The following is a 22,585-nucleotide window of genomic DNA, read 5'->3' as shown; positions in this document are numbered from 1 at the left end:
TTTTAAGTGGGATTCTTGGATTTATAGACGAGCTGGAGATAATTCCCCAGCTATTTTTTTTTAATGAATAAATGAAAAGCCCACGCAGCAAATAAACGGTCCACGATCGTTATTAGGCGGCAGGTTTGTGGAGCAGAGGCTTTGCACCAAAGCCTGAAAGCAAATCGGGATGGTGGGGGAGGCAGGCGGCAGGCCGAGGGAGAGGGATTGGGGAAAATGAGGAGTTTCTTCATTTTGGAGTCGACGATGTGATGGCAGAACTGAAGCGGTGTTTGGTAGTGGCCTGAATGCACTCGACTGCCAGCAGGCTGCGGGTGCTGACGCTGGGATGGAGGCAGGGTGGCAGGCTGTGGGCTGAGAGGCCCAGGGAGCTGCACGCAGCCGATGCAAATAAAAACCAGCTTGAGCCTTGCCTCGGTGCAACCGAATTAAATAAAGCTCAGCTCTGCGTGTCCTTTATCCCAAGTTGTATCTCTTCCAGCCTGGGGGCAGCTGCCAGCCCGTGCTACTGCCTGCTGGCAGGAGCTGGAGCTCCCAGAGGGAAATGTGGCTCTGTTTTACTGCTGCACGTGCTCACGTTTCCCTCTAGGGCCAGCAGCACGTGTGGAGCCTTATTCGGGGATGCAATGCTCCAGGGTTTTGCTCTTAGTTCACCCCCCGAGACTTTAAAAGTATAAATAACTATGATTTTTTTTGTTTTTCTCACAGGCCCGGACACGAGGATGGAGTGCCAGAAGATTCTCCATTTCGGGAACCAGCTCCTTCGGCGGAAAAACGTGGACTGCACTCGAGAGGACAGCCGGCTCTCGCGGTGCCTCAACACCTTCGATTTGGTGGCCCTGGGCGTCGGCAGCACCTTGGGGGCAGGCGTCTACGTCCTGGCCGGGGCCGTGGCAAGGGAAAACGCGGGGCCTGCCATCGTCATCTCCTTCCTCATCGCCGCCTTGGCTTCTGTGCTGGCCGGGCTCTGCTACGGGGAGTTCGGTGCCCGGGTTCCCAAGACGGGGTCAGCTTATCTGTACAGCTACGTGACCGTGGGCGAGCTGTGGGCCTTCATCACGGGGTGGAATTTAATCCTCTCCTACGTCATCGGTGAGTACAGGGGGCGTGCGATGAGACCTTAGCTTTAAACCTTTTTGGTCCCTTCAGTCCTTTTTAAAACCCACTGAAGGTTTGAGGGTTCTTCAGCAGGGCAGCAGTGGCTGCTGGCACCCTACAAGGTGAGTGCTACACCCTGGGCTTTGTCCTGAAGCCAAATTATTGCAGCAGCTCCTTCCTCTGAACTCCCACATCACCTGCTTGGCATGCCCTGGCTGCTGAGACAGAATTTCTGTGCTCCTGCCTGATCAGGAATTAATTTCTGGTCCCTTTGAGACCTGTTCAAAGCAGCTGGAGTTCAGAATTCTCTCTCATGAGTGGTGGCAGGATTTAACCTAGGGTGAGCTGCACTTTCTCAGCCTCTGAGAGGTCCAAACCAAATCCCTCCTAAGCCCTTTGCTCACATTAAGGGAGGCCGTGCAGCATGCTCTGAGCACGCGGCGTGCAGCCCCGCTGATGCACTAAAACAGAGCACACTTTGCCAAGTAAGGATCCCTCATCGTGCCCATAATTAAGGCTGCAACCAACTTGCCAGCTGAGAGTGAAGACTCAACGAATGAAAATGAAACCCAGCGTTATGCTAAATGATTAAAGGAAGTTATTTTTTTTAATTTTTTTTTTAAAGTTGCATTTTATGGGATGTGCAGCTGTTACCTTGGAGATCAGTTCCCATGGAGCTGGGAAGTGTGAGATCAGATCAAGAGTGATGAAGGGACCTGGAACCTCTTCCTCCTTTTCCTCTCTCTTTTATTTTCTTTTTAATAACAACTGAGGGGTTGAAAAGCCAGAGTTAATTAACCTCGTCTCCTTCGGAAATCAGAGTCCTGGGGTTCTTTTATGAATCAGGTTCATTCCAGTGAGGAGATAAAAATAGTTTTTAAACAAAGTAAGAATATGGTTTCCTCCAGACTTCTAAAATGGACTCTGTTTAGGCTACATGTAGAAAAATGGCACGGATTTCGTGGTGATTTATCACCTCATCCCGAAGGTTAATGACACACAGTCTTCATCATGCTCATTGTCGTGTTATCTACACGGTGGCCTCCCTACTGGACCACAAAACTGGCTTACATAGCCCTGGAAAAGCCTCAGCTCGGTCCCAAAACCTGATTCTGCAATTTCACTGTGAGAAGATTGTACACCCAGCATTACGCTCCCAGTCTGAGCTGAGACTGATCTATTTTTTTGTCCTCTCAAAATGGTTTTGAACTGCTGCCTCGGCCTGTGGTTTTGAGCTGGCTGCTGGTTGTGTTAGCGGAGGGTAGAGAACTCATTACAAACTACGTAGGTGTTGTCCGTGAAGGAGCTCTGACACAACTTGGTTGCTTTTAATTCAGCTCCGTAGCAAAAAGAAATGCTTGCAACTGGCTTCCTCGCAATTTGGGAAGGGTGGCTAAGACAAATCAGCCCGAGGAGGATGCGAGCTGTACGAGGTCTCTCTCCTTTATCTTATGCAACTTCTTCCCTTGTGCTAATTGCCCATCTTGTGAGCAAGGACAACTCCCGTCAGCATCAGGGGCGGGGGAGGGAAAGCTCTCTTGGCAGGCACAGGCTGCAGTTCAGAGCTGGGGGCTGAGAGGGGGCAGAAAGCCAATTTTTTTTTTCATTTGCATAGCAAAAAATCCTGAGCAGTGCCACCAGAGCCAGCCAAGGTGGTGGGAGCTTAAATTTATAAGGGACTCAGCCGAGCTGATGTTGTCACTGAGGCTTTCAGACACCCACTCAGAAAGTAACGTGGGGAAAAAATGAAATCTTGGGGTCCCAGGATCGTGGTGGCCATGGGTGCAGCTCTCCTGGGTACAGGCCTAATGCCTTTGTGCCAAGCTCCTCAGCAACAGTAAAGATATTATCCAGGTGCCTGCACCGTTGGAAGAACGTCAGATTCCCCCCACTCCTCAAGCCCGTTGGTTACAGAGAGTTCAGGATGAACTGATAGTGATGGGGAACTGGCTTCCGAGCAGCTGGCATCGAAGACAAAGTGTGCAGGAGCTGGTTGTTCCCGTCCTGGAACACAAAACGTTGCAGCCAAGACCAAAAGAAAAAAAGAAAGAAACCAGCAGTAAAGAAACAGCCTTTTCCCTTGAATTGTCTTGAAGGAAAGCAGAGCATTTGTGATGGAGTGTGGAGCACCTGTGAGGGTTTTTCAAGATGATGAGGAAGCCAAAACACTTTGTTAAGGGATTTTATTTTGTCAGAGCATGAGTCTGAGACGGCTGATGGCCTTTGCTGATATCAAAGCAGGTGCTTTGAGTACAGGCTGAGGTGTGGAGTGCTCCAGAGGGGAAAAAAAAAACCACAATGAGGACCTTCACCCTGTGAAGCAATGAGCTGGGTCTGCAGAGGAAATTCTGCTAGCACCCAAGCTCCCAATGCAAGGCTACCTTCAGAGGCAGCCTTTGAGAGCTGCCGTGGCCAAAAGCTGTGCAAAGTGCCCTGCATTTGGGGCGTGTGACAGCTGCAGAAGGTGACCCTCGTCCTCTTTTTCCTCTCCCAGGGACCTCCAGCGTGGCCAGAGCCTGGAGCGCGACGTTCGACGAGATCATCGGGCAGCACATCGAGGAGTTCTGCAGGAAATACATGACCATGGATGCGCCCGGAGTGCTGGCCAAGTACCCAGACATCTTCGCCGTGGTGATAATCATCATCCTAACAGGTAAAAACCTGGCGGGGGGGATGTTAACGCTGGGCATCTCCTGTTTAAAAGCTTTGTAATTAGAGGGGAGCGTTGTTGGTGTTTTTGAGCTACTTTTAAAGCCTTCGATCAAATTTTATATAAGGAAGGAAAGAAAAGATGACTTGTTATCCTCAATCAGTATGGAAGTCTAATCCTTCCCCCCACAAATCCTATTACACAAGGATTTCATTCTGTTACTCCACTACTTCTATTCCCCCTTTGATAATCTGCCAATTTTCAGTGCCTTGGGCCAAGAAAAGTGAGAGCGAAAAACATGGGACTTGGTAGCAACCTCATGCACTATTTTTTTTATATTAGGTGTCAAAACATGGAAATATGTACAGGCTTCAACTTGCAGCACTGAATGCAAGACCCCAGAGAAGTAAACGCATGAAAAGCAGTCAGGTCCTCCTCCTTTTTTCCGAAAAATGTGCCAGGGCTTTGATCAGGATTTGGAAAAGTCTTGAAAATGTGTAAAATTTTAAGCTGGGAAGAGCTCAGCATTGGTACAGCGCTGACGTTTTCACTAAGGGAGCTGTTCTGGGTCTCCTCCGCCAGCCCCTGCGCACGCTGCTGATGCTGAAGTAGCCGACCGTGTGTTTGCTCTTTTCGCAGGGCTTTTAATTTTTGGTGTGAAGGAATCGGCCCTGGTGAATAAAGTGTTCACCTGCATCAACATCCTCGTCCTCGGCTTCGTCATGGTCTCCGGCTTCGTGAAAGGATCGCTTAAAAACTGGCAGCTGACCGAAGAGGACATTTACAACACCAACCACAGCATTTTGGGGGACAAGTAGGTTGCACCTTTTTTTTTGTTAGACCTAAAATGGATGCATTTGCAACAGCAGGTTTAGAGGAGGGTTTGTGGGGCGATTCAGAGGATCGGTGAACGGGACGGCTTCCTCCTTCACCGAGCACTTTGGGGACAAAGATGGTTTTGGTGGGTGTTTGCTGAAAGTGGGCGACTCTGTTGGGGTGAAAGTGGTGGGAGTCAGGCTGTGCCAGCATGGGCTCTGCACAGGAGTGAGTCCAAAGCTGAGAGAAAAGGGCTTTTCAGATAACCTTGAGCACGAGGTTGGCTCTGGTGCCTGTTTTAAGCCACGATCAAGTGTAGCTCTGTTGTTTCTTTGAACTTGTGGGCAGTTTCCATGAAGAACCCTTGTACCTTTGGGAGAGCTCGTCCCAAATGCCTGAGGAAGTGGGAGGCAAGTTGCAGGTTAATTTAATGCACTGCAGCAGGCGTATCACAAATCCATTTTTAATGACGTTTTGCTGCTTGGCCAAAATCCTCAATTCCAACAAAAGACCACAGATAAGGAGCTTGCAAGGGTAGCCAGTGATACCAGGCTGTTATTTTTTTTTTTTTTTTTACTTGAGACTGTGACACAGAACAACTGCTCCCTGGCTTCCCAATGTCTCCGCGTCCATCAGCTCAGTCCTGGCTCACTCTCTGAACCCTTCACGCGGGCCTGCAAGGAAACACAGGCTGGCACACGCCGGAGAGATTTATAAATGTTGCATGGGTCTAGCTTGGCTTGTATACAAGCCACTTATTGAGCTTCTCTGGAAAATTCAGCCTGCTGTGATCTTCTTCCCTGCGAACAAATTGCTTCTGTAGGAAAGGTTCCCCCTCCCTCCCTCCTGCTATTCCCATGCAAGTAGCAATTAGTGCAACAGCTTCAACGTGGAGCTGTAGCTCTTTCACCCATAGCTCTTGCTATTTTTGTCAAGTCTGTCTGGGGTTTGCTTCGCTTTAGCATTATTTCCAGAGCAACCCACATTTAGGCTGTGCTATTTCTGCACGTAACAGGCGAGTTTGCAGCTCTCGGTGGAGCTCCTGCAAGAGAGTTCAGATGCTTCTACCTGATAAGACGTGCAGATCTGGGATTCGCCTTAATCGAATTAATTCATCTTTGCAAGGCTTCTTCCTCAATTTTGAGTGGCCTAAATTAGTCTAACTGAAGGATCTTCTGTATATGCATATCGACACAGGCAGGTGTACCTCAGGCTTTGATCCAGAGTGCGCTGGGGTCATTAGGTGCCTGTTGTAACGAGCTTTGGATCAGGCTCAGCAAAGGATTTGCTTTGTCAGAGGTGCAGGCACCTCAGCTCACACGCAGGATTTGCATACAGGGTTTGGTGAAGGGAGTTTTGAGGCTGAGGGTGGAGCACTGGGTAGGTTTTAGACTGTCACGGCACCCTGCATTGCTCTGATGTCTCCTCACGCCTTGTCTGAGTTCATCTTAGGTGAACAGTGGATGATTTACATTTTTCTCTGTCTTCAGTTTTCAGAATTAGGTGTTGTGCTTTTTCAAAAGCTTCTTGAAATGTATCTACACACATACAATATTGTTAGGAGAGAAAATTTAATGTTCATGTTATCTTCTCCCTGTCTCAGCCGAGACATTTTTATCCCAACATGAGTACAGGTGCTGAGAATAAACCACAAACCATTTTTATTCCCTGCGTTCCCCAGGCTGCTGCAGGCCAGCCCAGAGCCCAGCAGTGGGTAGGGCTGAGCATTTCCCTCAGTATTTGCATGCTGGCACGTGAAAAGGAGAGCGTGTCCCTTTGAACTCCAGCTGTGGACCTCAGTGTGAGTTTGGTTCCTGCCACCTGGGCAGAACGCCTTCTATAACCCCGTGTCGTGTTTTTCAGCCACACCCAGGGAGAAATGCTGTATGGTGTCGGAGGCTTCATGCCCTATGGATTGAAAGGAGTCCTCTCAGGGGCAGCCACGTGCTTTTATGCTTTCGTTGGATTTGACTGTATCGCTACAACAGGTAAGAGGGAGCAGGGCTTCCTGCCAGCTGTGACCCTGGTTGCTGGCTGCTTGGCTTTCAGGAATGTTTTACAGCACAGATGATGAGTAATCCGTGACGCTGCATCCATTTTCCCTGTGAACCTCAGCCCAAAATACATTTTTGACTCAGCTGCTCCTAATCCTTAAACTGCTGAGTACGTCCAAGTCCCTGGGTGCACGAACGTTGCCTTCTGGCTGCTGTGGCAGGTGGCTAGATCATATAAACCATAAAAAGAGCTTTTTCCCTTCTTCTTTGCCTCAATTCCATGATTGTTCACTGCTGCTAATAACCAGCTCAGAAAACACAGCCAGTTTTACCAACAGGCACACAGTAAAACCCAGGTTCTTGTGTGACTGGTGGAGTTTGAGCCTCTAACTCCAGACGACGCTTTAATCAGGTTATCCTGGAGCAGGATGCTTCAGTGCCTTCAGCTGAAGTGATGCTCCAGTCATCCTCCACTGGTTTGGAGTATTCAGAGAGCCAGAGAAAGAGGGAGCCTCCAAGGAGGAATATTCCACCTAAAGCAGAGCCTCAAAACGAAGGGGAGTTTTTATCTCCAAAGGTCCAGAGATCTCCTTCTGAGAGAGTAACCACCAGCGCTGTCACGTTCCTCCTGGCTTAGAAGGATCTAATTCCCCCGGAGAAAGGAAGGCTTACCCTTAATTTCGCGTTTGGCAAGGAATGAGTTGCTTCAAAGCTGGCACAGAGGGAGGAGACCATCATAGAGACAGATAACAAAGTACTGCCTCGTGTTCCAAGGAGTTTGAGAAATGCTGGCTCCATTACTTCAGCTAGCCCTGCGGCCTCTCCTTGGAGGAGGAACACATTCATCTGTCTTTGACTTATAGGTACAAGAGTCTGCTTATTGGTTCTGCCTCCCGAAATGCCAAGCCTCAGAAGCTTTTGCTCTGAGACAGGAGCAGCTCTGGAGAACAAGGAAGCCTCAAAGCTGTTTCTTAATCAATCACTGTCTGCATTTGGAGGATTTTTTTTATTTTTTTACACATTTCCCCGAACTTGGTTGTCCAAAACATTCTATAAAAACCAGAGGGAGTCCTTTTTTGAAAGGGGTTTTCAAAGACCCCTGTGATTTTCATGTGAAATGAAAAGCCTTCCCTGGAACTGGGCCTGTAGTGTGCTCTGGTCACAGTGCAGTTGCTTTGGTGGAGATGCTGACGGAAATTCGGACCTAAATACTTGCCCCACAGCTGCATGACAATTTTTGTCTCGTCACTTGTGAGTTTGAGCTGTTTTGGGGCTGCGCTATCAGTGGGCTAGCAGGAGCAGTTGGAGATAAAAATAACCCTTTTTGGGGGAAGGCGCTGCTTTTAATCCTGATTGTTTCTATGTCTAAGTTTACGCGTCACCCACAAATGTTTGAAGGAATGACAGGAGCAGCAGCAGTGGGAGGAAGCAGCCAGTCTGAGCTATGTGACGGGCTCCTTAGGCCGTTGGGAGTGTGCAGCTCCACACAGCAGCTGAACCGACACAGAGCCTTTGAAATCTCCAGCCATTACGTGTTAGACTGGGAGAAAATTCGTGCTCGTCTTTGGGCTGATGCTCCAATTTCTTTCTTCTAGGTGAGGAGGTAAAAAACCCCCAGAAGGCCATTCCCATCGGCATCGTGGCGTCTCTGCTCATCTGCTTCGTGGCTTATTTTGGCGTGTCAGCTGCCCTGACGCTCATGATGCCTTACTACCAGCTGGATACCAACAGCCCTTTGCCCAACGCCTTTAAATACGTGGGCTGGGATGGAGCCAATTACGCGGTAGCCGTCGGCTCCCTGTGTGCACTTTCCACGAGGTGAGGCACGGCCTGTCCTTGGTGCTTCTTTCAAAGCAAACACATCTCTAGCTTATTTACAAAACGGTGTGTGTCAGGGCTGTGTGGTGGCCCAGCTTTTTTGCCTTCATCACCTTCCCCTGGGTCTTTGTTGGCAGAGGAGCTGGGATCAGGGCTGAAATTCAGAGCTGTCGCCTTGAAAAAGCTCAGGATTTCAACCTGTGATAAATTTCAGCGATGCACACGACCAGGATCACTTCAGAAACACCCATCTTGGCAGCAAACCCAGTCGGTGCGTCTCTGTAATACAAACCTGGGATCAGGGAGTCAGGGAAACAGCTCCACAGTTCCTGCAAGACGTCCTGGCCTGCTGAGTGGGGAGCAGAATTAAGTCAGGGAGCAGGGAGCATCTCATGGAGCATCTGCAGGTTGCCTGCCTCTCCCTGGAGACCTGTTGTTTCAGTTCAGCTCAGGCATATGCAATTAGGTGAGCAACTCTTAGAGGCTGAAAGGAGTTGCAGGTGTTTTGACACCCAAAAGTCAGGCTGTTTCTGTGCCCCAAGGCTAAGTTATCCAAAACCATGGAGCTGTGCCTCCGTTGCCAGCTATCAGCAACAGGGCTGTTCAGAGGGAGCTCTTGAAAGAGAAGCTGAAGTGGATGAAAGCCACCTGTTCCGTGTTTCCACTGCCATAAACTTGATGTGTTTTGTGCTCCTGGGCTCAGCAGGAGGTGCTGTAAGTAGCTTATTTCCCCTTTCTCTGCTCGTAGCCTCCTCGGCTCCATGTTTCCAATGCCTCGAATAATTTATGCTATGGCAGAAGACGGACTGCTCTTTAAATTTCTGGCGAAAGTCAACGAGAAGAGGAAAACGCCCATAATTGCAACGGTGACCTCAGGAGCCATCGCAGGTGAGATCCTAAAGCTTGCACGAACGGGAGGAGCGGAGCCATAAGCTCATCCTGGGGGCAGATAAGCCTGCCTGACGCTCGCTGCTAATCGGATATAGTGCACAGCGTGGCTGCCCAGAGCACGCCTTGGGTTTCCAAGGAAGCACAAGGGCAGGGTGAACGTGAGTAGCTCGCTGTGCGTCTGTACCTCTTGCTCTGAGATCGTTGCCTCATGCCAAGAGCTGCCTTCATCCCCTCCCCGGCTGCTCGGCCGGCTTTAGAAGTAATTAACCCCCCGCAGGTGGCAGCCAGCTGTGCCCCAGCATCCCTGGCTTGGCTGCAGCCCCTGCCGCCTGCCCTGGCTGTGGGTTGCTGCTCGGGGGAAGATGCCAGAGCAGCCGGAGACGAGCAGATGGAGCCCGTGGCACAGGCGTTTGTTAATCAGTTCGTCGCAGCTGGGCTCAGTCCTGTCCTCCCCTTCCCTCGCCCGCCTCCCAGGAGCACAGGAATTAACCCAGACAGCAAAGCCGAGTGGCTTATCCTCCTCTCGCAGCCACCCCCGTCCTCGCCGTGCCTCGCAAGCGGAGGCGTGGTGCTGCTTTCTCCCTCACCTTCTGCTATCCAAATCGGCTTCTTCCCTCACATTTTTCCTTTCAGGGAGCCTTGAGTCCACACTGGGGAGCAAAGAGACAGAGAAAATAAGAAAACCCAGTCTGCAGCATCTTCTGGTCACCCCACCATGGGCTATAGCTTGCAACCGAAGCTGCAGGCGTGGGAAGCACTTGCCACGTGTGCTGTGGCAGCCCAGGAGAGGCAGGGACTGACAAGGCCACGGGTGCCCAGCAAATCCTGCCTTCCCCCACCTCGGGATGCCCCCAGCTCCCTGCTCTCCCCTTGCCAAGTCCTGAGCAACAGCCACACGTGTGCTGTGCTGCTGATAACGCTGCTGGGATGTGCATATTCTGCTGTATTAATGTTTTTCCTTCCCTCTCGCCTTCCTCTCCCCCCGCAGCTGTTATGGCTTTTCTCTTCGACCTGAAGGATCTCGTGGATCTCATGTCCATCGGGACCCTCCTGGCTTACTCCTTGGTGGCAGCCTGCGTCCTGGTGTTGAGGTATGGCTGGAGCAAGAGCCTCTCTTGCACCACACGGCAGCCAAATGCCCTCCTAATTTCCACAGACCCCGTAAAACCCCGAATATCTCCAGCTAAGCATGTGAAAGACTTATTTCCTTAAGGTCGTGGGCTTTTGTACTCGCTGGAGGTGCAAGGGAGGTTCTCTTGTGTCATCTCTGCGAGAAGGTGTGTGGGTGGGAGTTCAGCTCTCAGCTGAGCATTAAAGCCAGACGGGGCTGTGTTGCTCATGACTTTTGCCTTTGCTCTACATCCTACAGCAAGTCAGCAGGGATACCCTTCAGTCAGCGGTGTAGTGCTGCAGATTGTCCCAGAAGGAAGCACAGAACCACAGAATGGTTGGGGTTGGGATTGTCCAGCCCCACCTGCCTGCTCAAGCAGGGTCTCCTGGAGCATTTTACCCAGGATTGTGTCCTGACAGCTTCTGAACATCCAGGAGAGGAGACCCCACACCTCTCTGGGCAGCTCGTTCCTGTGCTCAGCCACCCAAGTAAGGGAGTAGGAGCAGAGCCTGGCAGTAGCAGTGAAGTTGAGCATGGGTTTGTAGGATCAGTGCCTTAGTGCGTGTCTTTTACGAGGGCTGAGCTCCCACAGCTTCCCGAGCATAAGCTGAAAATGGAGCGTCTGAATTGTTTGGCACCTCACAAGCAGCACTCTGCCCAGAAGGGCTGGATTTTGAAGATCGTGTTGCTGAACAATACCCTTCTGTGTTCAACGAGTTAGTTAAAATCCAGAGGATGCTTTTTACCTGCTCACAGCAAATGTATTGAGCTCTGATGAAGGGCCGACCCTGCACTTTAATGCTGGTGCTGTGTGCCTGTGCTGTCCACCCTGCCCCAATGCACAGAGCTGGGGGATTTTCCCCGCCCTTCATACCTTCCCTCTGGTTTCCCAGCCCTCTCGTCTCCATATGGCTGTAAATGTCTTCCTAATTCGCTTTTGCACGCTGCAGTGCCTATCGGGTGGCATTTTCCCCACCGTAGATCCGCAGAGCTGCCAGCCAGCCTTTTAGCAGCCAGGGCAGCTGCTTTGGCTGCCTATTGAAGAAAAACCTCGACCGTTTCCAGAGCTGGAAGGTGCTGTGACTGATACCCTGCTACCCAAGGATTTCACTGCGTCCCACAGCTCATCTTTCATAAATCTCATTGTCAACGTATCCCTGCAGAAATGGTTTTAAGGAGCCTGGCAAAATGGTCCTGTCTTTTAGGTAGATGTAGCTGAGAGCCACATGCAAAGAAAAAATGAAAAGAAAAAAAAAAGAGCTGGGGCTGGAAGAGGGTTTTTTGTGGATGGATTCATGTCGTTGTACATCAGGGCCCTGTTAAATGAGGCGTTGTCCACGTGTGCAATAAAAACCCTACAGTTCTTTGCTTTGTAGCAACAGGCAAAGCAACAAGAGGCTGGACCAGAGGAGGACAGCACACCAGGAATGTCTCTGCGTGGTGTGATCAGCAGCTGCCAGGGCGTGATATGTGCTGAGCTGTTAGTTCAACTGCCTCCACACCAGGACACGAGAGGCTGCCACAGATAAACCCACAGCCTCTTCGTGGCTCTTCTCCTGGCACATCCTTCTCCAGGCCCCCTGCTATCACCTGATAATATTTTGGTGATGTGGGTGATGGGGTTTAGGGAAGAGATGGCTGGCCAGCTTAAAACATGGATGTTACAACCAAGCTTTAGGTGGTGACAGCTGATTGTATTTGCTCACGTAGTGAACAAATCCTCAGATTTTTCCCTGAAATACAAGTCTGTAGGCATTACGTGTGCCTATTCTGAGGCTATAGAGATCTGGGGTGCAGTCACAATTTTCTGTTGCCCTATACCAAGCCCATACATTCTTTGTCTCACTTCCCTTTTCCTAGGTATCAGCCCGAGCAGCCTAATTTGGCTTACCAGATGGCTCGAACGACAGAGGAGACAGACAACAACGAGTCTGTGAGCACCAGCGACTCGCAGGCTGGCTTTCTGCCAGAGGAAGAGGAGAAATGTTCCCTCAAAGCCATCCTGTGTCCCCCAAATTCCGACCCTTCCAAATTCTCCGGCTCAGTGGTGAACGTCTCGACCTTCATCATCGGTAAGCACCGGGCAGCGCTGCTTGGGGGCAGCTGGTAGGTCCTGAACCTCACCGTGCTGGGAAAGCTCAACTCCTTGCTTGTTTTGAGTTACCTGGAATTGCAGTGAGCTCTTGTAGCAGCTAAAATAACTCAGGATCTACAGGTTAAATTGATGACTTGAAGGGAAATACACAGATGGGGTGTGTGGGGGCGTACAGGGAAAGGGAATTAGTTTTCTTATTTTGCAGTTTTGTTTGCTGTGCTTTCAGATTTTGTTTTGCCAATTTTTTTCTTTCTTTTTTTTTTTTTAATTTATTTCTTTTTATTTCTTTTTTTTTTAAAAAAAAAAAAAAAAAAAAAAAAAGCACCATAAGCTTTTGGTGTCTCTTCACAGGTTTCCTTATCGTGGGCAGCTGCATCCTGACTGCCCTCGAGCCGAGCATCCTGATAAAGGCCGTGTGGATTCTTGCTGCGATACTGGTTCTCATCGTCAGCTTCGTTATATGGAAACAGCCCGAAAGCAAGACCAAGCTTTCCTTTAAGGTGAGTGCCCTGGGAGGAGGTGCAGCTTGAAAAGAGCCCTCTGGGAGGTGGCTGGCAGAAGACACCAACCCTTCTTGTCACATTTTCAGTGCTGTGCTGCCCAGGCAGCTGGCAAGCTGTTCCCAATAGCTTACCCTAAATTTCCATGCTGCACATTTAACAGATATTTTATTTTTATTTATCCTGCTGTTGGCCATGCTGACTAGGGGATGACCATTCTCTCATTAACAGAATTAAATAAGAACAACTCTCTCCATTCCCTTGCCCTGCCCAAGCACAGCATCCTTTTTATATTGAAAAAATACCTTTTTATCAAAAAAATATCTTTTTTTTTTCTTCAGTATAATCCTGCAGGTCATGTTTCCTCGTATTGATTCCAGGCTGTTCAATCTAGAAAGGCAGGTTTGAATTCTAATCCCGTCCTCCCAAGTACTCTCATAGTTTTTCAATAAATTTAACCCAACCATAGTTTCTCAAAGTAGTGTTTGCAACTCATCTCTTTGGCTTATGGGCCCACAAGTGGAAACAAAGCGCCTCAGAGCAGAAAAGTTAGGAGCTGTTGCCTGGGCTGTATTTTCTGAACTTATTTCTGAGGAGATCTTTTTTTTTCCTGACACTCGGGATATTTTAACTCCCTTTTTTGCCCTCAGGCACTACCCTGTCCGAAGCAGAAAATTAGACCTGTCACTGGTAAATCTGTACTGGCTGTTTCTTATCTCCTTGTTGTCTTTTCGACGTTTACAGCCTGCCTGCTTAGTGATTTTTCTCCAAAATCTCTCCAGGAATCCAAGGCTGACTGGTTTGTTCCCCAGTTGTTTTCCCATATTTCTTTTTAATAGGTGATTTGTCTACCAAGAGCTCTGGGAGATGCCCAATAATAGTTCAGAGATCATCTCTGCAGTCTCTGAACACATACCTCACCCCCGCAGGGCAATGTCATTTGTCCCTACTGACTTGACAGCGCCTAATTTAGGAAAATATTCTTCCTTTTTCTAACTTGCATGGCTGTCCCTTTCCTAATGAAGGGAATGGCTGGCCCCCATAAATGTGTGGGGTGTTTTTTGTTGAAGCTTAAACAGGAAAGGCTTAAAATATTTCAGATTTTTTTTTTTATTATTTATTATTAATTTTCGTAATCCCCTGAGTGTTGATCTAACCTCGTTTTATCTCAGATCTGGCAGCTGAAGCATTGGTGACAGCCGTCACTGCCCATTTAGCCAGGGATGTGATGTTCTTCCTTCCCCTTTAATCTCTCCGGTCGATGTAATGTATCCCTCTTGCTTTTTCAGGTACCTCTTTTGCCCCTTCTTCCTATTGTGAGTATTTTTGTGAATGTTTACCTCATGATGCAGCTAGACCTAGGCACGTGGATACGATTTGCTGTCTGGATGCTCATAGGTGAGTTTAAGAGAGAAAAAAAAAAGCGTGTGGTCAAAGTTATGAGATTTTGTTAGCTATAAATTTATTGTAGCATCCCAGGGAGGGATTCTGCTTGCTTTTAGTCTCCAGATAACCTACTGAAGCCATCTAGGCAGTGTGTTTCCAGCTTTGTTTTAAATTTAAGGGTCATGAAGCCTTTGTGAGCTCCTGTTACAGAAGGAGATCTGGAGGATCGAAGAGAGGTGAACCAGTAAGGGTTTCCTGAAGCTGAGCTCTGCCCCGAGGTGTTCCCAGCAGCCCTGTGGAGGAGGCTGAAGAGCCCAGGGAGGTTATGATAAGAAGACGAGCATCAGTTGCTGATGTATTTTACTGAGATGGAGGCACACAAGGGGAGAGGGAAGGCTTTTGTGCGGAACAAACAGCACTGAACAGTGCGAGGGGTTTATTCTGCAATCAGCCCTGTTTCATCTGGTGGTTTTGGGGCAGGGATAGGTCATCTTTTAAAACATGGTGCCTGTGTTTATGGCTTTTCTCTGAGGCAGGCAGTGCTGTGATCTGCTGGAGTGCTGTCAGGACGGCTGGGCTTAACCAGCAACCCGTGCCTGTAGGTGTGAGGAGAGGTTTCTATTCTCTCACCTTGCTCTCTCCCCTCGTTCCCTGCAGGCTTTATCATCTACTTCACCTACGGGATATGGCACAGCGTGGAAGCCACGTACGCAGCCACGGCGGACGCGGAGAGAAGCACGGAGGCTGGCTCGGACAGCTGCAAATGACTGCGTGCTGGCCTCACGGGCACCTGGGGAAGCGCTGCAGCCGAGGAGGCAGCCGCGCCGGGGGGAGCCCGAAGCGTTGCCCCCGGTTAATCAGTAAGGCAGAGACCAGGAAGCGCGACGTGGGGATCCCCGGCCCCGCTGCTGCAGCTTGCAGCTTGCTTCCTAGCGCAGTCAAAAAGGATGGCAAGGGAAAAAAAGCCGCACCTCTGGCACGCTCCCGGCAGCGCTGTCAGCTAATCCGGGGCCGTGCGCTTCCCCTCCTGTTTTAATTTGGAATTGTATTTTTTTATTTTTCGGCGTGCGTAGAACGAACGCGGCTTCTGTGTGCCAGTTAACCTTAAATGCTGCTATGAAACCTTTCAGTAGCCCTGGGAGTGACCTTCCCCCGGCCACTGCCTGATCCGCAGTGCCACCGTCGTGCTTAGCCTGATGTGAGCTGTACCACCTGTGTACGCACAAAAAAAAACCAAAAGGCTCCTGCCAAACACCAGCTTTTGCCTGGTTAAGAAAGCACCCGCAAGATTTGCATTCTGTAAAGGATTGGGTTTCATAGTTTTTACTGTATTTAACTTTTTTAACCTCTTTGCCTCAAAAACCGCCGGCAGCGGGGCGGCATCGAGCCCGGAAAATGAGCAGGGCCCTGCTTTCCTCTCCGTGCATCAGGCTGGTTGCAATTCCCTCAAATTCCCCCAAATATCTTTCCCCAGACAAATTCCTTGCCCTGAAAAAGGCTTGTTAGAGCATTAGAAAGGTGGGCCATGCCCACGTAACACCACTCTTAAATTTAAACTCACATTTCAGCTCGTACTGAGCAACAAATCCTGACCAGACACTGCAGAAACCCCTGCCCTGCCCTGGCTGGATGCTGCCTTAGGTGCCCTCCGCAGCTTTTGACCCGTCAGCACAGCTCTGGGTGGTGAAGGGAAGGAGAGCTGAGGAACAGGCTCCTCAATTTGACTCGACCGGGGGCTTAGTGGGATGGAGTCGGATGGACTGGGAGCTGTGCTGTGCTTTCGGGGTGCGTTTTCAGGGCGCTTTCGTCCCGGCAGATGGTCCTGCCCGTCTGCCAAGCCTTTTTTCCTTCTGCACGTATCAAGTTTTTGCTCAAGCAGGGAGAGAAGAACATCAAAATCCAAGCCCACAAGGTGGAGATCTGTTTTGATTTTAAACAAGGGCAAACTTGACGCACTCCACAGCCTCCTGAAAAGCACTGAAGGTGTGGCAGGAGGGCAAAAGTAAAAGGCAAACGCAGAGGGGATTTAAGTTTCCCATTGTACCAAAACCGTAAGGACATTTTTCTCCACCGTGGGTACCGGCTGTGAGCAATTGAGACATTCAGCATTAACGATATGAATTCTGACTGGAAGGGTGTTTCCAAAGAGAATTATTTAAAAATATGCAGATTTCTTGCTGTATGTATTATTATTTTTTTTTTAATATAAATGTTAACTTATTTTTTTTTTCGTTGTCTGCATAGGGATCTGTTCTGGTATTTATATTCCGTAACTTGACGTCAGCTTTTGTGGCATGTAACTGCAGCACTTGGAAGGAAGGGAAAGTCTGGGCTGGGGCCGTTTTTCTTCAGCTTCTTTTATTTTTTTCTGAGAAGGTTTCATAGGAAAAACCCTTCTGTGCCCCCAGAGCCTGCATTCAGTGTGCCATTACCCGTCCCAGCCCCAGAGCCACCTGCTGCAAATCTGCTGTGGGAGTCGAGGGCTTTTCTCCCCATCTCAGGCTCCTGCAGCCCACCCTGGGCCACCTTTCAAGAGGTTTTATTGCCACTTTTCGGAGCCGTGCTGCCCTGGCAGGATGTGGCCACGGGGACAGCAGGTTTGGCACGGGCTCCTCGTGGCTCCGTCCCCCCTCGCTTCTCTTTTGCAACCTGAAAGGTGAAAGAAAAAAAAAAATTGGGCTCCCTCTTTCTAGGATGATGCCCAGGACTTTGCGAATGGGTGAGTTTTTATTTTTTATTTAATTTATTTTTTTTTCTTTTTGTTTTTTTGTCTCTGCCTCCCTGCTGATGTCTGCATGTAACACAGACGAAGCCAGGTGTGTTTGAAGACATGCAGCTGCTGCTATAACCTTGCTGTAGTGAGCAGTAGGCTTCCCCTCCTTGGAGCTTTCCTTTGTAAATAGTTGGCTCACGATTTTGTTTTGTTTTACAAGGACGTTGTGTAGAGATGCAGAGCATTTCACTGTATGAGGGGGTGGGAGGAGCAGAGGAGTGATGCCTTGCTCCTAAACACAGCCTGCCTGCTCCTCTGGGGCAGGATCTGGCCCCAAGGACCGACCTTATTTTACCCTGTTTGGGTGCTCCCAGTTTGCTCTCTGCACAGGAGCCCTCCGACACGGAGCCTGCCAGCCTTTCCCCAAGGAAATCTGCCACAACAGCGCTCCCCCGAGCTAATTGCTTGGTGTAAAACCCCCCAAACGATTAGCTTTTGCTTATTGTATTACAAATTTAATTCTCTGGTTGCTGAAAGTCATCACCAGCTCGGTTTTGGCTTCATTTTGTGTTCTTTTTGCCCCTCGGGGTGGATTTTGCCACCGGTTTGGGTGCCCGGTGCATATCGGCCCCCTTGGGGTGCAGCAGGACGGGGAAGGGAGCCCCTCACGGCCCTGCTGCTTGGTTTTGGGGCAGGGTTTGGGAAAAAAATCCTGTTCACAGGCTGCGTTGTGCCTGCGGGGAGCTAACATCTCTCCTGCTGGCGCGGGGAGCAGCAGGCAATATCACGAGGGCATTCACTGCGTTGGTGTTCTGTACGATCAGCTGCTGGAGCGGTGGCGTTTTGGGTATTGCAGTGGGATTTCTCAAATTCCTGCTAGCACAAGCATTTCCACCCCCGGAAAACCGCTTACAAACGAGCTTTGTTATCAGCTGGCCCAGCGGGTAAGCGAGCACACGGGCAGCGGAGAGGGTTCGGAGGGGTGCAGGGCGCCCCGCAGCCCCCCTGCATCTCAGCACCGTCCCCTTTTAAAGGCTGCCCCATTCCCTCTTGCAGAAAAATCCTCTCTGCTTCTAAATCCTTGGATAACCTCCCAATGCCTGCTGGGCTTGAGTTTTTGGGGTGGAAGAGGGCAGGTCGCCAGGTGTGGGGCGGGCAGGAGGAGGGCACCCCCCGAGGGCACGGTGCTGAGGGTGCCCAGCCGCTCGCACCGGCAGCCTCAGGGGCTTTTCTCAGGGTATTTGCTCCTGCTGCGGGACACGGGGCCAGCCTGCTCGGGGACACGCTTCGTGGCCATGCCTTCGAGCCTCCCGTGCCAGGGGAAGGGCGAGGAGCAGGGCGCTGCCCACCCCGGAGCCGGCGTGCTCCCAAACGGGTGGTGAGCGAGGGCCCTTCCTTCAGCGAGGCGATTTTTACTGACTGAAGCCATGGAAGAGTCTGTATATTTTTTATTTTTTCGAATTATTCAGCGAAGTGTATATACCTTTCCGTTGTCCGATGGTCTATTTTCCTAATGATTTCCCCCAGAATATTTCTTACAGGCGTGGTAAATAGTTTTAATGCTTGTTCCGCAAACAAATCTAAGTTTCCCATCTTTGTTTGGGGTTTTGGGGTTTTTATTCGGTTTTGTTTGGGTTTGGTTTTCGGCTGTGTTCACGTAGCGACTGAAGCCTTAAGTTCCCCGATGTGAAATTGCCCCTGGAGCACAGCGCGAGCCCACAGCCTACTTTTGATCCTGCTGACACCCTGTAAATACTTCTCCCCCCAGCGAAGCTCTCGGAATTTGGAAATTCACTTGTAATTACGTGGTACAGCATTAAAACATTTTTCTTTTCTCGGTAGCCAAATAAATCGTGCCTGTCATTTATCCTGATTTTTAAATCTGCCTCGCAGCTTGTTCCAGCACCTGTGGGTGAGCTGATCCCCAAACCTCAGCAGGTCTCAAAGTCCCAAACTGTGCCGAAGGTGGGCAAACGCCCTTCATCCACAAACACCAACCTCAGAGAGGTCTTTACCACGCTCCGATGGGATTTTGCTTTGCCTTTCGTTCACCCCAGCTTCTGTGCACACACAAACCACCGCAGGACACACCGGGTTTTCAGGCGCCTGCCCCTTCCGTGTGCGGGCGCTCGCGTTTATTATCAGGAATATATTACACTTATCTGTACAGCGCGACCCAAATAATACAAACTCTTCCTGTACTCGTTAGCCACAGAGTAAACCGGACCACAGGGCTCCTACCGCGTGGGAACTGTACAGAGGCTCCTCGGCGTGTCCATGGGACACAAACACGCTCAGTGCAGAGACGTAAAATACCTGATTTTGCACCCGTTAGCCTTTGCCTTCCTCCCCCAAACCCCGCCACCACCGCCGGCCTTTGTCCCCATGCATTTTCCGAGCCAACCCCAAGCACCCACAGACCCTTCCAGGGGGAGATGCCGGGCCTGAACTCCCAGCTCTATCTCCCAAGAGAGAAAAAAGGAGGCTGGGGTCCTTGCTCTGCCTCCCCCCCTGCTTGTATTGTGCGGGGATGTCCTCGCCAGGCACTTGGCAGGTGCCCTCTCCCCGAGGAAGACGAGGAAGATGTGTGTTAGGGAGGCTTAGGGAGGGCAGCGTTGGGGCTAGCCTTGCCCGTGGCACGTGCTGCCTCCTCCTCCTGCCCTAAAACTCCCTCCTGCCTTCCCTCCCTCCTGCAAAACTGGGGAAGCAGCCATGGTGGCTCTGATGTATGGGAAGTTGCCAGACCCCAAAAGCAAAGGCTGGGAGCTGGGCTTGCACCCGCCTGGCACTAGCAGGGTTACTCGGTGTCCCCATCCCCTGGGAATGCCCCTGGCCCCAGAGATAAGGAGGAGAAGGACAGAGGAAGAGCAAGAAAGAGGAATATTTTTTTGGGGGGGAACTCTCTATTCCTGGGCTTGCAGCAGCAGGAGGTACCCTCTGCGTCCCCCCAGGGAAGGTTTTCTGGATCCCTCCCGGCCAGGCAGAGCTTCTCACAGCTTTGCTAGCGATTGGGCAGCCCCGAGGGACCACACCAAGGAAGAACCCAGTGACAGGCAGGATTGGGAGGCAAAAATCCGATGAGAAAGGGGTTGGCAGCGACACCAAACGATGGTGGAGCTGGGATCAGTCCCCCTTCCCCCACCGCTGAAGCCCCACTCCCAATTCGCTGCTGGAAGCATCTCTTGCATATGAACTTAAGCCAACAAAGAGAGAAGGAAAGCACCAGAAATAGAGGAAAACAACGAAGAAGTTAAAAAAAAAAAAAAGGATGGGCTTGGCCAACCCATCGCAGGGTGCTAATACGCTCTGCCGTGTCCAGCTGGGAGAAGCTCAGCATCGTGGTCCCAGCTCTGGCTGTACCCTCTGATTGTGGCAGGAATATATCAGCAGAGCGAGGCACGGCGAGGCAGTCGGTGCTGCAGGTGCCCGTGCATTTAGCAAGGATGAAGGTGATGAACTCGGTGCCGGCCAGGAGGGGCTTTGTGGCTGTCGGGGTGTCACGGAGCTATTCGACTCGCAGGCCGCACTTGCAGGCCATGCTAAAATCTAGTGCTGCACTTCAACAGCCAGCCGGTGTGGAGCGGGCTATCCTAACAAGATGCTCAACGTATCACAGTATCATGCAAAAGCCTCTACAAAAATAAATTTCTCTAAAAAAGGAGGAAAAAAGAAACAACACAACAAAAGGATCACCGTTACTCGTTAGCGCCGCGGCAGGGGCCACGGGCCTGTCGGTGGTGATCGAAGCTGTGTCTAGCAGAACATAAAACCATCCCACAGCTCTCCCTTTTATTGTTATTATTGTTATTATTTTGATTGATGCTACGGGACATTTCCCCCATGCTCGTTGTCGGAGCCCACAAGGGCCCCGCAGCCCTTCCTGCCCCCCGTGGGCAAGCAGGGGCGATGCTCAGCCAGGGCGAGCTTTTATTTTGTTGCTTCAAGGCAGAGAAGCTAAAGGTAGTTTAGCCAGACTTTTCCATCAACCTCAAAAGTGCTCCGTAAGTTTGGGTAAAATCTGGAGGTGCGAAATGATTGGGAGATATGGAAGGAAAAGGCTTCTGATCCCGTTTGTGCCCATGCAGTCCTATGTGCTTCAGGCCCAAGCAGGCCCCGACAGCTCATCCTAATGCTTTTGGCCAGCAAAGGTCAAGGACCGAAGGAGCAATTTTCTCCTTCTTGCTTACGGGACTCTAAATAAATCAAAAAGGACACTAACCTCCAAGCAGAGATTTCTGACTGTTTCCTAAACAGGTCAAGATGAAAGCCTCTGAGGGTTTCGAGACTCTAAAACTGACTCACGTTAACCACTAACCTCTCCCAGACTGACTGAAAACCTCAGGTTTCTCATCTCTAGCCTATCTCCACCCACAATACTGACGCTGAGAGCTAAAAAGCCGTGCATGGCATGCGTATCTCATCGGGTGCTCAACGCGAAGGTGATGGTGTTCAAGGCAGTACTGTCTGGGAACTGAAAAGTCGCTGGTGTTCACGTTACGTAGAGTACCACTTGGTGGTCGCTTGGAAGGTGCTTCTACTTCTGTGTAACTTCCTTCTAGTTCGGGTATAAATATTCCTGGGAGGCTAAACAGAAATGCGTTTCGTTTAGACACAAGTCTTAGGCACGAGTTAGAAAAACTGCTGACTGTAATGAAAATATATCAGCACTTCGTAGTATCCAAGAATATAAAAAAATGCAATTGGGAACATCTTCGACTACATATATATGTGTGTGCGTCTATACGTAGGTATAAAGGTACAGTACATACAGGTTTATAAACACAGACACACATACGGAAATATTCACAGCCGGAACCCTATTTGTGACTACCCTGAAATACTGCAGCAGCAGCTCAGTCCGACGAACCGTTCATTCAGTATTTTCCAACTTCTGGCTCTAACCACAGTTAAAATGTGAACACATCGAGCTAAACGTTCGCTACCCTAACTCGCCGCTACCCTAACTTTTTGCTATCCTTTTTTTTTTTTTTTTTTTAATTATTATTATTATTTTCTGCTGTCCTCTTTGCTATCCTAATCAACGTGCCAGAACCAGGAGCTCCTACGTGGGGACCCTACGGGTGCCCTGCCTAGTGTGAAGCTATGCAGCTACGGAGCATGCTTGCTAGCCACGAACCCTGGGCGCCCACGGATGGCGATGCTTCCTCGCAGGGTGAAATTCAGCAGGGTGGAAACGCGTACGAGGCAGGGGGGGGAGTCATCAGCACGGCCACTGCCAGATCATCGCCGCACGGTTCTGGCTTTGGCTGGGGAGGAGTTCCCCGACGAGCAGCGGTAGAAAGCCGTGGAGGATGCGGGCGGGGATTTGACGGGGCTCACGGCTTCTCCCCCCTGCAGCTTCCAGAGGAGCTCCTCATTCGTCCTGCTCAGCCTCTTCTTCTCCTCCACTTCTTTCTCGACGTATTCCTGGAGGTTCGCGTTCTCCTCCGATAATTGCCTGGGGAGGGGAGCGAGACCACGCGTGAGGCTCAGCGGAGGGAAGATGGGGGTGG

At 50.3% G+C, this 22,585-nt stretch overlaps 2 protein-coding genes across 7 annotated transcripts in view; one reads left to right on the top strand and one right to left on the bottom strand.

The window, feature by feature from the left end:
• The window catches only part of SLC7A1 (solute carrier family 7 member 1), a 29,308-nt gene extending 10,382 nt beyond the window's left edge, over positions 1-18,926 (top strand). For all 4 annotated transcript variants that reach the window (XM_082777873.1, XM_082777875.1, XM_082777874.1 and 1 more), the window contains exons 2-12: positions 709-1,092; positions 3,593-3,751; positions 4,388-4,562; positions 6,428-6,552; positions 8,154-8,376; positions 9,125-9,264; positions 10,256-10,358; positions 12,239-12,450; positions 12,825-12,973; positions 14,263-14,371; positions 15,017-18,926. In XM_082777873.1, coding sequence (XP_082633999.1) covers positions 723-1,092; positions 3,593-3,751; positions 4,388-4,562; positions 6,428-6,552; positions 8,154-8,376; positions 9,125-9,264; positions 10,256-10,358; positions 12,239-12,450; positions 12,825-12,973; positions 14,263-14,371; positions 15,017-15,126 — 1,875 coding nt within the window. In that variant the 5' untranslated portion in view covers positions 709-722 and the 3' untranslated portion in view covers positions 15,127-18,926. The remainder of the gene's footprint in view (positions 1-708; positions 1,093-3,592; positions 3,752-4,387; positions 4,563-6,427; positions 6,553-8,153; positions 8,377-9,124; positions 9,265-10,255; positions 10,359-12,238; positions 12,451-12,824; positions 12,974-14,262; positions 14,372-15,016) is intronic.
• Positions 18,927-19,119: 193 nt separating this feature from the next.
• The window catches only part of MTUS2 (microtubule associated scaffold protein 2), a 276,013-nt gene continuing 272,547 nt past the window's right edge, over positions 19,120-22,585 (bottom strand). For 2 of the 3 annotated variants that reach the window (XM_082784643.1, XM_082784644.1), the window contains one exon: positions 19,120-22,530. In XM_082784643.1, the coding sequence (XP_082640769.1) occupies positions 22,314-22,530 (217 nt within the window). In that variant the 3' untranslated portion in view covers positions 19,120-22,313. The remainder of the gene's footprint in view (positions 22,531-22,585) is intronic. The other variant, XR_014319556.1, reaches the window with a different exon arrangement.

The sequence above is a fragment of the Aythya marila genome (genome assembly GCF_965140915.1).
Source record: "Aythya marila genome assembly, chromosome: 1".
Lineage (NCBI taxonomy): Eukaryota > Metazoa > Chordata > Aves > Anseriformes > Anatidae > Aythya > Aythya marila.
Note: the sequence above shows the minus strand (reverse complement) of the source record. Positions and strands in the feature narration are given on the sequence as shown.